This window comes from Bufo bufo, chromosome 7 (genome assembly GCF_905171765.1).
Source record: "Bufo bufo chromosome 7, aBufBuf1.1, whole genome shotgun sequence".
Classification (NCBI taxonomy): Eukaryota; Metazoa; Chordata; class Amphibia; order Anura; family Bufonidae; genus Bufo; species Bufo bufo.
In genome coordinates, this window is record NC_053395.1 from 94,721,030 (window position 1) to 94,739,190 (window position 18,161).

At 45.2% G+C, this 18,161-nt stretch overlaps 1 protein-coding gene across 1 annotated transcript in view; it reads right to left on the reverse strand.

The window, feature by feature from the left end:
• Positions 1-18,161, reverse strand: part of PFKL (phosphofructokinase, liver type) — a 388,593-nt gene that overhangs the window by 90,326 nt on the left and 280,106 nt on the right. The window contains exon 15 of the mRNA XM_040439347.1: positions 15,853-15,940. Within this exon, the coding sequence (XP_040295281.1) occupies positions 15,853-15,940 (88 nt within the window). The remainder of the gene's footprint in view (positions 1-15,852; positions 15,941-18,161) is intronic.

Below are 18,161 nucleotides of genomic sequence, written 5' to 3' on the forward strand. Positions count from 1 at the left end.
ACCACCTTTACGACTAGGAAATCTGGTCTATAGTTTTGCTCACCTGTATATAAGATGGATATATCTGAACTACAAGAGTGTGGAGGATAGGACCAATGTAATTAAGGAATTGTAGTACCATGAAAGAAAAGATTTCAGAAAATAAGGTTTCACCATCATCATAGATGGGGATTCCTTACCGTAAGAGCAGCAAGACTAAACTACCAGGGTGATTTATTCTGACTGCCATATTGGGAGTTGGGAAGGAATACTGATCAACACTGTACGGACCGGATGAACGGGTGTATTAATATGTAATTAAAGAACAGTTTCTTAAAATTAGTTAGCTTACCTAATCTTCATTGATCATTTAGGTTTGCATTTATTCCCACTAGAAAAACAATCAAATATACTGTATATGTATTTCAGCTCTATATGTATGTTAAAGTATGACAAAGGGTTTTTCCAGGATTTTGATACCGATGACCTATCCTCAGGAGAGCAAAATGTAGTTAAAGAGGATTTGTCAGGGGGACGCATGCACGCAGCTCGCAAGGAGGACATGCTTCTGTAATCTCTGCTCCGCATGCCGTCCTCACGGCTGCATTAGCACCTATTACCCATGCTTGGGTACCAGAGATTGACCCGCACCAAGGGCAAAGCAAAAACTGTGGGCACACCGACTCCTTCGCAGACGCTGCCGGAGATATTCCGACTCACCAGGCACTCCATTATGGCAGAGCCAGTGGCGTCTCCTGTTAGCCCTGCCTCCTCCACAGAGAGTGGTCACCCGTCGGAGCCTGCAACCCCGGACCAAGATCAGGCGGACCTATACAAGAATATAGCCACTCTGTTCCGCTCTGAACTTTCACAAGCTGTGGCGGAATTTTCCTGCCAAATCCAGGAAACGGAGAACAGAGTGTCCGACCAGGAGGCGCGGGCGGATGATATATCAGACGGCATAGGCGCAGACAGGAAAGATATAAACTCCCATGCCGCCCAGTTGGCTGCCCTTGAACTAAAAATAGATGAACTATAGAATAGGTCAAGGAGAGGAAACCTGAGCGTCAGGGCCTACCAGAAACTTTCTCAGATTTACCAGACACCCTGCTCACATTATTTGAGGCGCTACTTCCCCAAGCGGAAGCAGGTCAGATGAGAAAGGATAGGGTCCACAGGGCGCTGGGCAAGCCCTGCTCCCCGGATCTACCGAGAGACGTAGTACTCAAATTTCATTACCCTGAGGTTAGAGACCAAATCCTGATGGCAGCCCGGAACTTGTCCAACTTACCCGGTCTTCCATCATCACTCCATCTTTATGCTGACATGGTGCCCTCCACGCTCCGTAGATGCAGGGAGATAAGACCGGTGACACAGGCCCTGCAAAAGGCACAAGTGCGCGACAGATAGGGGTTCCCTTTTGCCCTCACCTTCCAACTGAACTCTCGCACCCATACGGTGAATTCTCCGTAGAAGGGTTGCAAAGTACTTCAGCGTGCAGGGAACCCAATGGAGCACTCTCCTCTACCTACAGCACCGCCTAAACCTCAGCGCCCAGCCAGAGTTTGGATCAAGGTACCAGTTACCACTTCTTCGGCATCCCATTCTCCTGTTTCCTGAGTGGTGACTCTTGAAGATCATTGTACACTCCACCAAGCCTGCAAGGATGAGGAGCGGACTAAGTCTACATAGCCTGACGTAAGTCTCTACCTTTTTCTTCTACCTCAAGGGACATACCCACTTCTTTCTTTTCCCCTTTCTAACTTTTTCCTTTACAGAGATTCGGCATAATGGACTTTCATGTTGCCCTCTATGTTAAGGCCATCTGGGGGGAAACGGGTGGCTGATGATGCTCCCGGGTGGCTGATGATGCTGGCCAAGATAGGCATAGCTGCTTATCTACTTGTTTAATGTTTTTGCTCATTATGTTAACGTTTTATTGTTTTACTGTACATCAGGGGTACATTCTGAATGTCTCTAACTAATCGCAGATCATGGACGGGGGATGGCAACGGGTGGGCTCCTGTGGGAAATGTCGGCGGGCGCCCCTTCACATTCCAGCTCCTCTATATCCTAATATAATATGTGTAAATTCCTCACTCATAATTTAAGGGGATTTAACTCCCCACAGAAACTTAAAATGGCCTTTTCTACCTACCTGAAACATGCGCCCGACATCCTCTGCCTACAGGAGTCGCACTTCGCTCCCATCTCACACCCAAAATACACTGCTCAAAAAAATAAAGGGAACACAAAAATAACACATCCTAGATCTGAGTTAATTAAAAATTCTTCTGAAATACTTTGTTCTTTACATAGTTGAATGTGCTGACAACAAAATCACACAAAAATAAAAAAATGGAAATCAAATTTTTAACCCATGGAGGTCTGGATTTGGAGTCACACTCAAAATTAAAGTGGAAAAACACACTACAGGCTGATCCAACTTTGATGTAATGTCCTTAAAACAAGTCAAAATGAGGCTCAGTAGTGTGTGTGGCCTCCACGTGCCTGTATGACCTCCCTACAACGCCTGTGCATGCTCCTGATGAGGTGGCGGACTGTCTCCTGAGGGATCTCCTCCCAGACCTGGACTAAAGCATCTGCCAACTCCTGGACAGTCTGTGGTGCAACGTGACGTTGGTGGATAGAGCGAGACATGATGTCCCAGATGTGCTCAATTGGATTCAGGTCTGGGGAACGGGCGGGCCAGTCCATAGCATCAATGCCTTCGTCTTGCAGGAACTGCTGACACACTCCAGCCACATGAGGTCTAGCATTGTCTTGCATTAGGAGGAACCCAGGGCCAACCGCACCAGCATATGGTCTCACAAGGGGTCTGAGGATCTCATCTCGGTACCTAATGGCAGTCAGGCTACCTCTGGCGAGCACATGGAGGGCTGTGCGGCCCTCCAAAGAAATGTCACCCCACACCATTACTGACCCAATGCCAAACCGGTCATGCTGGAGGATGTTGCAGGCAGCAGAACGTTCTCCACGGCGTCTCCAGACTCTGTCACATCTGTCACATGTGCTCAGTGTGAACCTGCTTTCATCTGTGAAGAGCACAGGGCGCCAGTGGCGAATTTGACAATCTTGATGTTCTCTGGCAAATGCCAAACGTCCTGCACGGTGTTGGGCTGTAAGCACAACCCCCACCTGTGGACGTCGGGCCCTCATATCACCCTCATGGAGTCTGTTTCTGACCGTTTGAGCAGACACATGCACATTTGTGGCCTGCTGGAGGTCATTTTGCAGGGCTCTGGCAGTGCTCCTCCTGTTCCTCCTTGCACAAAGGTGGAGGTAGCGGTCCTGCTGCTGGGTTGTTGCCCTCCTACGGCCTCCTCCACGTCTCCTGATGTACTGGCCTGTCTCCTGGTAGCGCCTCCATGCTCTGGACACTACGCTGACAGACACAGCAAACCTTCTTGCCACAGCTCGCATTGATGTGCCATCCTGGATAAGCTGCACTACCTGAGCCACTTGTGTGGGTTGTAGACTCCGTCTCATGCTACCACTAGAGTGAAAGCACCGCCAGCATTCAAAAGTGACCAAAACATCAGCCAGGAAGCATAGGAACTGAGAAGTGGTCTGTGGTTACCACTCCAGAACCACTCCTTTATTGGGGGTGTCTTGCTAATTGCCTAAAATTTCCACCTGTTGTCTATCCTATTTGCACAACAGCATGTGAAATTGATTGTCACCTTGCATTAGGAGGAACCCAGGGCCAACCGCACCAGCATATGGTCTCACAAGGGGTCTGAGGATCTCATCTCGGTACCTAATGGCAGTCAGGCTACCTCTGGCGAGCACATGGAGGGCTGTGCGGCCCTCCAAAGAAATGTCACCCCACACCATTACTGACCCAATGCCAAACCGGTCATGCTGGAGGATGTTGCAGGCAGCAGAACGTTCTCCACGGCGTCTCCAGACTCTGTCACATCTGTCACATGTGCTCAGTGTGAACCCGCTTTCATCTGTGAAGAGCACAGGGCGCCAGTGGCGAATTTGACAATGTGAAATTGATTGTCACTCAGTGTTGCTTTCTAAGTGGACAGTTTGATTTCACAGAAGTGTGATTGACTTGGAGTTCCATTGTGTTGTTTAAGTGTTCCCTTTATTTTTTTGAGCAGTGTATATACATCTTCAATAGACTAGATTTTTCTCTTCCACATATCGTTCTAAAAGTAGGGGAGTGATCACTACACTTAAAAACTCATTTCCATTTACTGTATCACAAAATATTACTGACCCCAACGGTCGGTATGTGATATTGGTGGGTACTTACAGGGAGGATATTTTATGTATAGTTAATATATATGCCCCAACTGAAGACCCCATTCCCTTTTTTTCCAAAGTGGGACAAATTATTGAATCCCTCACTTATCATAGCCTATTGTTGTGTGGAGACTTCAATTTTGTTCTTAATCCTATTTTGGACTGTTCCTTTCCCCCCATCATCCTCGCCCAAGCTCTCATTTGGCCCAAATACGGCAAGTGCTTGAATGTCTCTCCCTAGCTGATACATGCACAGAGCACAATGGTTCACAAAGGGGTTATACCTACTACTCCCCAGCACACCAGGTATATACTCGTATTGCTATGATCGTCTCTTCTACATCTAGACTTCGGAGTTCACCTTCTCTGGCCCTAGTTATGCTCCGTACTCATGGAGACTGAATGAGTCCCTTCTAACCTGCCCGGCAATATATGATTAACTCCATGCTGATCGGCAGACCTTCGCCGAGAATGCTACACCTGAGGTCAATCCTATGTTGCTTTTAGCTTTTATTCGGGGCCGCTTGTAGCAGTGGCATCCTGATTAAAAAAGGAACAGGATTCCACCCAGATAGCCCTGGAAGCAAAGCTAGATTGATTAATATGAGTACATCAGCGGAACCCCTCTCTCTACCTCCTTAAAGCTGTAAAAGATACTAAACTGTAGCTGAATATGCTGCTATCCAACAGCACAGAGAAGGTTCTCCAATGGACTGCCTACTACTATTATAAATATGCCAACAAATCCGAGATGCAATTGAAAGCCAAGCAGAGGAATAATCAGGTCTTCCAAATCTGCACCAGAAGTGGATGTACTACTTCTTACCCAGATACCATTTATGATACAATTCAGGCTATCAGCAATTATATTCCAAACCCCCAACATGCGCTGGATGGACTCTGTGGCTGGCCACCATCAAATCTTTAAAACTGGGTAAAGCCCCTATTTTAACCAAACATATTGCCCATTATTGTAATCATCTTCTACAGGGTGCCACGCCTCCCTCGGAATTCCTCTCTGCTAGGATTACTGTAATACCTAAACCAAATAAGGACCCTCTAATTACAGGCCCATTTCCCTCCTCAACCTAGACAATACAATTTTTACTTCAATCTTGGCCTATCGCCTTAATACACTGTTACCAGACATTATTTACAGAGACCAGGTTGGATTTATACCAGGTAAAGAGGCAGCAGATAACAGAAAGATCTTGAATATAATCCATTAGGCTAACAGGACCCATACCCCCTTGGCCATATTGACTCTTGACAATGAAAAAGCCTTTGATTCCTTAGATTGGGATTATCTCTCCAAGGTTATGAGCGCTATGGGCTTTAGGGGTCCAGTTCTTTAAGCCATTCAATCCCTATACTCTACTCCTGTAGCCTATCTAAAACTTCCTGCGACTCACTTCTCTCCTATCCTGATTCAGACAGGCACACGTCAGGGATGCCCCCTATCAACTGCCTTATTCGGCCTTGCTATGGAACCCTTGGCAATCCACATCAGATCTCAGCCTGACATTACTGGACTCCTGGTAGGTGGTCAAGAGCATAAATTGAGCCTCTTTGCTGACGACCTCCTTCTCTCCATCACCAACCCGGTTATATCCTTCCCATCCTTATTAAAAGTGTTGGACTCTTTTTCGGCGGTCTCAGGGCTTTCTATTAATCATAACAAATCCGAGCTTCTTCTCTGTAATCTGTCACATCAGACTACATCCCTCCTATCTCAAAAGTTCCCATTTCAACTCAGACATAACTTCATTCCATACCTGGGAATATCCATGCCTAATAGGTTAGAAAGGGTATACAAAACTAATTATCCTCCCTTGTATCGCAAGATTAGAGAGGATCTTAAAGCTTGTAGATCCCTCCCAGTCTCCTGGGTAGGTAGGATTCATATCGTCAGAATGGTGGTCCTCCCCAGACTGCTATACTTATTTAGAACTCTCCCTGTACCGGCACCTAGTTCTGACCTAAAAGCTCTACAAACGGAGGCCCTGAAGTTTATATGAGCAGATAAACCTCCTCGTATAGCCAGGCAAATGTGTCGCGGGGGGGGGGGGGATCTCTCAGTTCCTGACTTCCTCAAATACTACAAAGCAGCTAGGCTAGCTCAATTGTTCCTGACTCACCTTGAACCTAAAGGGCACCCACTGTGGATCTCAATAGAACAGTCATTATTCACTCCATATACGTGGAGGGCCCTGGTCTGGTCTAACTTCCTGTTGCTGACTACCATACACACAAGGTCCCCTTTATCTCACTATTCTTTAAATCTCTGGAGGTCAGTTAGATTTAAACTATCCCTACAGTCCAAAAAATCCTCATTAGAATATATCTTTGGAAACCCTGCGTTCCCACCTGGGCTTCACACATTTAATTGGTGGAGATCTAATAAGCTCTGCTCCTTACACAAGTTCCTGGTTAGAGGTAAACTAATCTCGCTAGCTGACTTTAAGGACAGATATGAACTCCCCTTGTCAGAAATGTTTAATGCTAATCGGATCTTTTGTTTTTTACATTCCCTTCAGACGTCTAACGGTACATTTGATTTCACATCCTTTGAGCGCTCTGTAACTTATTCTTTATACAAACAAGGTCTATTATCCAGGATTTATGGGATACTTAACCCCTTCCCGACCTATGACGTACTACTACATAATTGGAACCACTGCGTTTCCTCAATTTACGTTCCGGCAACCACTGCGTTCCCGCAATAGTTAGTCATAGTGATCGCGCGGGCACCAGAGCGGTGCGCGCATGATCACTACAGGGGCCCGGCAGTCCGTGGTGGCCGGGCCCCTGCTGTATCCGCCGGCATCGCTGTAAAAGCAGATGCCGGAGGATTAACCCCTTCTATGCCGCGGTCCGCGCTGACCGCGACATAGAAGGGGTTTGTGTCGGGTGAGTGATCGCATCGAGTCCCCGCGCTGCTGTGGCGGGGACTCGATGCATCACAAGGCAGCCCGATGCCGTGCAGAGGCTGCCCAATGATTTGCACAACATCGGGAACTGCCTTCTACGGGTGCCGAGGAGATCCAGCCTCAGGCTGGGTCTCTTAGGCAACCTGTTTGTGTACTACTCACTGTAGTACACAAACAGGCAATGCATTACAATACAGATGTATTGTAATGCATTGCAGAGGGGATCAGACCCCCAAATGTGATCATAAATAAAGTAAAGAAAAAAAAGTTTAAAAAAGTATTTTTAATAAAATTTATAAAGTAATAAAATTTATAAAGTTAAAAAAACGCCCCTAAAAAACTGAAAAAACAAAACAAAACCCACACATATATTAGGTATGATAAAAATGGTGTAAAAGAAAGCCATTTTTGTCACCTTACATTACAAAAAGTGCAACACCAAGCGATCAAAAAGGCGTATATACCACGAAATGGTATCAATAAAACCGTCACCTCATCCCGCAAAAAATGAGCTCCTACCTAAGACAATCACCCAAAAAATAAAAAAAACTATAGCTCTCAGAACATGGAGACACTAACAGCTTTTTTTTTTTTATTCCAAAACTGATATTATTTTGCTAAAGTAAAATACATTAAAAAAAATATACATAATTAGGTATCGCCACGGCCATAACAACCAGCTCTATAAAAATATCCCATGACCTAACCCCTCAGTTAAACAGCATAAAAAAAAAAAGGGTAAAATTAAAAATATATTTTTGTCACATTACATCACATAAATTGCAACAGCAAGTGATCAAAAAGACATATGCCCCCTGAAATAGTACTAATCAGACCGTCACCTCATCCAGCAAAAAAAAAAGTCCCTACCTAAGAGAATCGGTCAAAAAATAAAAAAGCTATGGCTCTCAGACTATGGATACACTAAAATATCATTATTTCTGTTTCAAAAATGCTATTATTGTGTAAAACTTAAAGGGCTTCTGTCACCCCACTAAAGTGATTTTTTTTTTTTTGGGCTAGTTAAATTAGTTATATTGCGATATATGAAAATATAATGGTGTTACTTACTTTGATCCAGCAGTTTCTTCCAAAAACGAAGTTTTATAATATGTAAATTCGGTCTCTACCAGCAAGTAGGGCGGCTACTTGCTGGTAGCTGCTGCAGAAAACCGCCCCCTCGTCGTGTTGATTGACAGGGCCAGCCGGGATCTCCTCCTCCGGCCAGCCCTGTCGGCATTTCAAAAATCGCGCGCCTGTGTTCATTCGGCGCAGGCGCTCTGAGATGAGGAGGCTCGTCTCCTCAGAACTCCCTCAGTGCGCCTGCGCCGATGACGTCTTCTATTTCGGTGATGTCATCGGCGCAGGCACACTGAGGGAGTTCTGAGGAGACGAGCCTCCTCATCTCAGAGCGCCTGCGCCGAATGAACACAGGCGCGCGATTCTTGAAATGCCGACAGGGCTGGCCGGAGGAGGAGATCCGGGCTGGCCCTGTCAATCAACACGACGAGGGGGCGGTTTTCTGCAGCAGCTACCAGCAAGTAGCCGCCCTACTTGCTGGTAGAGACTGAATTTACATATTATAAAACTTCGTTTTTGGAAGAAACTGCTGGATCAAAGTAAGTAACACCATTATATTTTCATATATCGCAATATAACTAATTTAACTAGCCCAAAAAAAAAAAATCACTTTAGTGGGGTGACGGAAGCCCTTTAAATAAATAAGAAAAAGTGGACATATTAGGTATTGCCACGTCCGTAATGATCTGCTCTATAAAAAAGTCACATAACCTAATCCCTTCAGGTAAACTATGTAAAAATAAAAACGCTGCCAAAACATCAATTTTTTCGTTACCTTGCCTCACCAAAAACATAATATAGAGAAATTAAAAATCATATGTACCCTAAAATAGTAAAATTTGGGAAATTTTCGGAAAAATTTCAAGATTTGCTTCCAAACTTTTAAGACTTCTAACGTCCCCAAAAAATAAAATGTCATTTTCAAAATGATCCAAACAGGAAGTAGACATATGGGGAATGTAAAGTAATTACTATTTTTTGGAGGTATTACTATCTATTATAAAAGTAGAGAAATTGAAATTTGGAAATTTGCTAATTTTCCAAATTTTTGGTAAATTTGGTATTTTTTTTATGAATAAAAATGATATTTTTTTACTCATTTTTACCACTGTCAAGAAGTACAATATGTGACGATAAAACATTCTCAGAATGGCCTGTATAAGTATAAGCGTTTTAAAGTTATTACCACATAAAGTGACATGTCAGATTTGCAAAAAATGGCCTAGGCAGAAGGGGAAAACAGGCCCGGGGTTGAAGGGGTTAATGATGTAATGGAAGGATCAAAACTACCATACATGAAAGCATGGGAGGAGGATTTAGAGGTAGAATTTTCAGCTTCTAGGTGGTACCAGCGCTCCCACACTCTCACTAAGGGATCTTGGCAAACCACTCTAGCAGAAACATCAATAAAGATACTGCATAGGACCTACATGGTCCCAGCTAGATTACACTGCATACACCCCGAGGTCTCTTCAAACTGCTTCCGTGGATGTAAGGAGGAGGGCACAATGTTACACATATGGTGGGCCTGTCCGATTGAGAGGAGATTCTGGAGCCGAATATGCACTCTCTTATCCTCAGTGTTGGGATGCCTCTATTCTATGTCTCTGCCCCTATGTCTCCTGGGGGACAAGCCCTCCTGGTTAACATATGCCAAATTCAAATGATCACAGTATATACTTTTAGCAGCAAGAATCCATGTAGCTTTCAAATTGCGATCGGCTTCACTTAGTTTCCAGGCAGCGCTGGACAGAGTTAATAGGATACTTCTTTATGAAAGGCTTAATGCCTTCCGCACAGATGCCTTTGTGGTCTTTGAGAAGTTCTGGGAGCCCTGGTTGTCCTCCTCCCATTCTACTGATCTTTGCTATTGTACTACCTTATAGCCTGCCCCCTCTCCATGTGCTATGTTGTCATCTACATGGCCTAGCCATGGCTGGTGACTTGCATAAACATTGAACCCCGATGTTTCTTTAAGTACTTATATCTGTACTGTTACTGGTATATTATCCAATGATTTTGTTTTTCCTTTGAGAATAGTTTTTAATTTTTTATTATACACCTTGTGGATTCCAATGCGACATCATTTGCGGTTTTGTTTCAAATTCTCAATAAATAACCTTTAAAAATAAATTGGATTTGTCAGATTTAAAAAAATAAACTGGATATTATTAAAAAGTTCCCTTAGATCTGATGTGGCTAGAATGCTATCTTTAAAAATCCATGTCAGAATTGCCAATATTTCAGCAGTAGAAGGGGAGGAGGGGCAGTAAAAGGAACTTTTCAAACAGAATAGATAGGTGGATATTACATTTAGCTCATTGATACAATGAAAAAAATCAAAATAACCAAGAAAATAACAAAAAATTGAACATCCAATAGGACAAACAAACACTTAAAAATAGGTCAAACAATAGGACAAACAAACAAACACTTAAAAATTGTATACAATGAAAGATGTGCTGGTATAGATGATACCAGGCACGGACAACCAGCCCACCAAAGTCCACAAATATGGATCAAACATGTAAGATCTGGGACAATACACAATCAGATCTAATATCAAAGTAATTATAATAATGCAGCATCAATTTATATGAAAATACTTGCAAAAGTAAAATGTAAGGCTACTTTCACACTTGCGTTCGGGGTTCCGCTTGTGAGCTCCGTTTGAAGGCTCTCTCAAGCGGCCCCGATCCGTACAGCCCCAATGCATTCTGAGTGGATGCGGATCCGCTCAGAATGCATCAGTTTGGCACCGTTTGGCCTCCGTTCCGCTCAGCAGGAGGACACCCGAACGCAGCTTGCAGCGTTCGGGTGTCCGCCTGGCCGTGCGGAGCCAAACGGATCCGTCCAGACTTACAATGCAAGTCAATGGGGACGGATCCGTTTGACGTTGACACAATATGGTGCAATTGCAAACGGATCTGTCCCCCATTGACTTTCAATGTAAAGTCAGGAGTCCCTATTAATATACCATCAGATCGGAGTTTTCTCCAATCCGATGGTATATTTTAACTTGAAGCGTCCCCATCACCATGGGAACGCCTCTATGTTAGAATATACCATCGGATTTGAGTTAGATCGTGAAACTCAGATCAGACAGTATATTCTAACACAGAGGCGTTCCCATGGTGATGGGGACGCTTCAAGTTAGAATATACAAAAAAAACTGTGTACATGACTGCCCCGTGCTGCCTGGCAGGTGCTGCCAGGCAGCAGGGGGCAAACCCCCCTCCCTCCCCTGTATTTAACTCATTGGTGGCCAGTGCGGCCGGCCCCCCCTCCCTCCCCTATATTTAACTCCTTGGTGGCCAGTGAGGCCGGCCCCCCCTCCCTCTTCCCCGTTTTTAACTCATTGGTGGCCAGTGCGGCCGCCCCCCCCCCCCCTAATTAAAATGACCGACCCCCCCATCATTGGTGGCAGCGGAGAGTTCCGATCGGAGTCCCAGTTTAATTGCTGGGACTCCGATCGGTAACCATGGCAACCAGGACGCTACTGCATTCCTGGCTGCCATGGTTACTTAGCAAGTTTAGAAGCATTATACTTACCTGCGATGTCTGTGACCGGCCCGGCGCTCCTCCTACTGGTAAGTGAAAGGTCTGTGCGGCGCATTGCTTATAGCACAGACCTTTCACTTACCAGTAGGAGGAGCGCCCGGCAGCAGGGGGCAGTCATGTACACAGTTCTTTTAGTATATTCTAACTTGAAGCGTCCCCATCACCATGGGAATGCCTCTGTGTTAAAATATACTGTCGGATCTGAGTTTTCACGAAGTGAAAAATCAGATCTGAAAAAAACAGTTATGCAGACGGATCCGTTCTGAACGGATGCAAGCGTTTGCATTATAGGAGCGGATCCGTCTGTACAGACACCAGACGGATCCACTCCGAACGCAAGTGTGAAAGTAGCCTAAATCACATAGATCTCAGACCTGTGTCAAAAAGACTGCCCCACACGAATCGCTGAGCACACCCAGCTTCCTCAGGAATCTATGTATTTTACATTTTACTTTTGCAAATATTGTTTCATATTAATTGATGCTGCAATATTATAATTAGATTGATGAAATGAATACGAGTACAAATATTGCACTTTTAGTCTTAGAAAACATGTGTGAACATATCCTAAAAGATAAGAATAGCTATCAGTTGTTAACATCCAACCCGACAGCACCATACCTAGTTGAACTTAAGGAGATCCTTTTGGCAGGAAGAGCATCGAATCTCATCTCAGCTGATGAGCTGGACTTTTTGTACCCCAGGCACCCGATTGTGGCAACGTTTTATAGTCTCCCCAAGGTCCACAAAGGCCTGAAACCACTCAAGGGGAGGCCAATCGTGGCCGGAATTGGGAGCATTGGACAAAATCTTGGGGTGTACATTGATCAAATCTTAATGCCATTTGTCGTTGCACTCCCTTCTTACACCCGTGATACTATGGATCTTTTAAAACGGGTGGAAGGGATATGCATCGAGGACCACTCCTTACTAGCCAGCATTGATGTGGAGGCATTATACTCCTCCATACCATATGAGGCTGGTTTGTTGGCGGTCAGTTACTATCTAAGTATGCGGGGGTAGCAGTACAAAGCGCACAATGCTTTTGTTTTACAGCTGCTCAGATTCTTGCTGACGCATAACTTCTTCACTTTTGACGGTCGCCTCTACCACCAGCTCAGGGGTACGGCCATGGGTTGCTCCTGTGCGCCGTCCTATGCCAACCTGCTCCTGGGCTGGTGGGAGGCCACCGTTGTTTTTGGAGAAGGTGAACCGATGACCGGGCCCATTACCCTATGGGCCCGGTACATCGATGACATCCTCATAGTCTGGAATGCGGGCACCCTGGCATTCAGAAAGTTTGTGGACTTTCTTAATGTCAATACCATTGGCCTCCGTTTCACCTATGAGGCTAATGATAGTTCCCTTCCTTTTTTGGATGTCCGCATTTCCAAGAAACCTGGAGGTGAGCTCTCTACAACTGTCTTTCGTAAGATCACGGCCACTAACTCAGTCCTACATTGGCAGAGTAGCCATCCACTGCCATTAAAAAGAGGTATACCCTACGGACAATACCTGCGTTTACGCAGGAATTGTTCTGATGAACAAGAGTTCCTACATCAGGCAGCCGACCTTCGACTAAGGTTTAGGGCTAGGGGTTACCCTGATAAGGTATTGAGAGGAGCCTTTCAGAGAGCAGCTAATACCGCTAGAGAGACCTTACTTACCCCCAAGACTAGACAGGAGGGTGAGAGGAAGGTGAGATTCATTACTACCTTTGACGGCTCTGCCAATGAATCCAGAGAGATTTTGGCACGACACTGGCCCATCCTACTTATGGACCCAGATGTCCGGGAAGTCCTGCATGAATACCCACAGGTGACGTTCAGAAGAGGCCAAAGTCTCAAGGACTTATTGGTGCATAGTCATCTTGCACCACCAGCCAGACCTAGTACGTGGCTGAGCCGTCGCCCTGTGGGTTCCTTCAGATGTAGTGGCTGTGTGGCCTGTGGCAACATTGACCAAGGAAAAATCCTCCACAGCACTAATCTCAAACGTAATTTTGAAATTAAAGATTTCATTTCATGCAGAACAGTTGGGGTGATATATAAAATCACATGTATTTGCCAAAAAGAATATATCGGCAAGACTAAGCGTGAGTTGCGCAGGCGCATAGGAGAGCATCTCTTGGATATTGATAAGCGTCGCGATACCCCAGTGGCCCGTCATGTCTGTGACTTGCACCAAGGCAATCCCAAGGCCATCAAAGTCATGGGCATTGAAGTCGTCAGTCCCCCCAAAAGAGGTGGTGATTGGGATAAGATCCTTCTACAACGGGAGTCACGTTGGATATTCCTTTTGAGGACTGTCACACCCAATGGTCTTAACGAGCAGCTGAATTATAGCTGCTTTCTGTAGAATAGACCCTTTGTCAGTCTTACTGCCCTCTCTACCAGTCTATTTGGCAGTAATTGATTTAGCCGTCACCATTCTGCACCAATTATCTTTCTGCTAGCAGTAAGTTATCATGTACGCCTACGTGCGGTATGTACCTGTAGTATGCACGTGCTGTATGTACCTTCTGTTAGTAGTTAAACATTATGCACCTAGTATGTACCTCTTTTTGATATTATTCACCAGTATCATAATTCTGTAATAAGAGCCTCTAGGTCTATTATCATCACTGACTATGACCCCACATGGGATATCAATATATCCCTCATGACTACCTACTCTGACTTGTTTCTTCGTTTGTTCCACTATGCTCTAGCTGTACTTATCCAACACAGGATTAAAAGCTATAAATATCTTTAAATTCGAACCGATTGTGGTTTGGCATATTCTGCTGTATTTTCGCATGTCCGATCGTCTATACTTTGCCGAATATTATGAAGTAATCGATACCTCCGTTGCTTCCTATCCCTTTTGCTGTTCTGCACAGCTTCCGCGATCTCGCGATACCTAATGCGAGTTCGCGCATGCGCAGGAGTGCGTTTCGCATCACGCACTCTTCCTGCATTGCAGGCCTCGTTTCCACTCTGTGATGAGCGCATGCGCCGCGCTCACGTGCAAGCGGGCAGACGCGCTCATTGGCCTCTATTATGGACGGCAGCGGCGGGAAATGAGGTGTATTTAAACAAGGTGGGTACACCAGGCTAGTTGGCGTCCCATATGCAGTCACTCACATCTGTATACTGCGTTTACCTTTAACCTCTTACCTATGAGGTAGCCCTTGGAGGGGTTGACTATCATCATGCACCTCCTGACCATATGACTGACCGTGTCATTTTTGGTCTGCAGGCTTGACCGCTTTATCCAGGATCGACTTGCCTGATTCCTTATCATCTCCCCTGATGAACTGCCGCATGTCCCGGCAGCGAAACATGCATGTAGGGATCTAGCCTATGCATTTTTAGGGACATATAGTTTTCAGAGTTAGGGACAGGTTCCAGACAGGGTCGTCCTTTCAAGGACGAGTGCCCTGTGGTCAGGTTGCTACCACACTTTAGTATCAGGGTCTACGGTTAGACAGCTATAGGGATCACCCTAGGGACCCTACACGCATGTGTTCTACTGTCAGCCGTTGCAAATTTTTTTTCCCTGTGATTTATCCGACTATCCATACAGGATGAACTACTATTACTACATCATGTGGTGAAGCTTCAGACGACCTTCCCTGGGTACCGGTAGGACACACTGGTTACCTACTCAGTGCCGCTGTGCACTTAAATTATCTTTGTATTTGTTACTGGGGTGACCATTGACCACTGCTATTAGTGGTTATACACTTTGTCCATCCCAGTATATAGTTGTTGCACACATTATCTAGGATTTTATTAGCATATCAATAAATGTTATGTTTTATGTTTAAGGATTATTTCTTCAGTATTCTGCTCCTAATTCAGATAATCCAGAGCGCAGACACACCCTGATCTGACCTCTTCACTTTACCTTTGATTTTAGAAAACATAATACTTAAGAAAATATGTTCTGTCCTTCACAGTGCAGCGATGGATCAATACAAGACTGAGAATATGCCATTGTGTACAGTCGTGCTCTGATTTTATACATTAATACATTTTACCTCAAATCCACCAACGACCAAAAGAGCATGGATGTTGTATTTTCTTATGTTTTCCACAATGTTTTTCATACACGTCTTCGGAATGGTTCTTAAAAAGGAAAGTAAAAGGATAAAAACAACAACAAATGTAATTAGCCAAAGACAACTTAAATACTGTATGTATCATGCTGATGCAAGCTACACTTCTCCCACTGACTTAATTTTTAAGACATAACAGCGTACATATATATATATATATATGCATGTGTGTATGTACGTATGTTCCGCGATCGCTTAAATACGCAACCATCGATTTCAAGTTGAAACTTGGTATACACATCCCTTGCTACCTGGAAAGAAATCTTGTGGGGGTCACAGCTCTCTAGGATGTACTGTTCCTGAGATATTCCCAAAAAATTACCTGCAATAGCCAATACAAGCCTTTCTATTCATATCCCAACTGCCATACACAGAAGTTCGCAGGCCCTTATTCTCCACATACACACAGTTTTACTCCAGGTTTCCATAACAACCCAGCCATTTTTCTTCACTGCTGTAGGTCAGCTTTAGGCTAGGGCTACACAACGACATGTGTCGCACGACACATAGGGCACAACAACACTGCTACATGTGTCACACGACATTGATGTCGCACCAATGTTGTGCAACAATTTTTATAATGATAGTCTATGGTGTTGCACTTTGACATGTGAAATGCTGCGACTGCGACACCATCTTGGATGGATTTTTTTGAAACGGTCGTGTCGCAGTCGCAGCATGTCACATGTCGCAGTGCGACACAATAGCCTATCATTATAAAAATTGTTGAGACAAAATGTTGTCGTCGTGCAGCCCGAGCATTAAAGGGGCAGGGCACTGTGGAGGTCACTGTTAAAGAGGTGTTCACTGTGGAGGTTACCGTCAAAGGGGCAGGCCACTGTGGAGGTAACTATTAAGGGGGAAGGGGCCACTATTAAAGGGGCAACTGCTGTGGAGGTCACTGTGAAGGCAGCAGGGTACTGTGGAGGTCACTGTGAAGGCAGCAGGGTACTGTGGAGGTCACTGTGAAGGCAGCAGGGTACTGTGGAGGTCACTGTGAAGGCAGCAGGGTACTGTGGAGGTCACTGTGAAGGCAGCAGGGTACTGTGGAGGTCACTGTGAAGGCAGCAGGGTACTGTGGAGGTCACTGTGAAGGCAGCAGGGTACTGTGGAGGTCACTGTGTAGGCAGCAGGGTACTGTGGAGGTCACTGTGAAGGCAGCAGGGTACTGTGGAGGTCACTGTGAAGGCAGCAGGGTACTGTGGAGGTCACTGTGAAGGCAGCAGGGTACTGTGGAGGTCACTGAGGGCAGCAGGGTACTGTGGAGGTCACAGTTAGGCTTCATTCAGACGTCCGCAACGTGTTTTGCAGATCCGCAAAGCACGGACAGCGGCAATGTACGTTCTGCATTTTGCTCTGAAGAGGGGAGAGTGCCTGGTTCATAGGAAAAAGTCAGAAATGGATGAAAACAACACCGAAATGGTTCGGGAACAGCATGGGGAGGATGTCTCAATGCATCTTGGACTCCCAGGAAACTGCTGGGAACCATGTTGTCCAAGTAGTACGCCACTTTTACAGACTGACAATCACAGAGGAAAAATTGTTAAGAAACATTCTTTCCTGTATATTTACTTGTATATAAAGTAAAAGTGCTGTCAAAAATTACAAGGAAGAGGCACTCCAATACAACCTGTATATCACATAAAGGAGGGCCTCATTCACATTGTGGTACAATTGTTCAGGTAGTTGGACTCCTATACTCATAAAGCCTATGCACTAAGTGAAAGGGCTGCCAAAAATTACAAGGAACCGGCACTCCAAAACACCCTTTGTTACACATAAAGGAGAGCATCATACACACCCTTGAAAAATTATGATTGATGCCCTGCTGGTGACCCTCAAAAACATTTGAAGCAAGGGCCTGCTGATCTGACCATCTAAAACATTAGGGGCGAGGGCCTGCTGCTGCATTAGTGACTCTAGATAACCTCTGGGCGATTGCACGTCCCAGTGATGGCGACGATCCATTCGGATGTCTGCCCTATCAACTTTCGATGTTCCTTTCTGCGCTTACCATGGTGATCACGGGTAACGGGGAATCAAGATTCGATGCCGGAGAGGGAGCCTGAGAAACGGCTACCACATCCAATGGAGGTCAATGGCTGAAATCTGATTGGCTGTTGTTGCCTTGCCCTTTTTTTTTTTACTAATTGTGAACCACCCAGAGAGGTTGGGTCAAGTTATTAAAGAACAAGCGTCCAAGGAAGGCAGCAGGCATGGAGCAATTACCC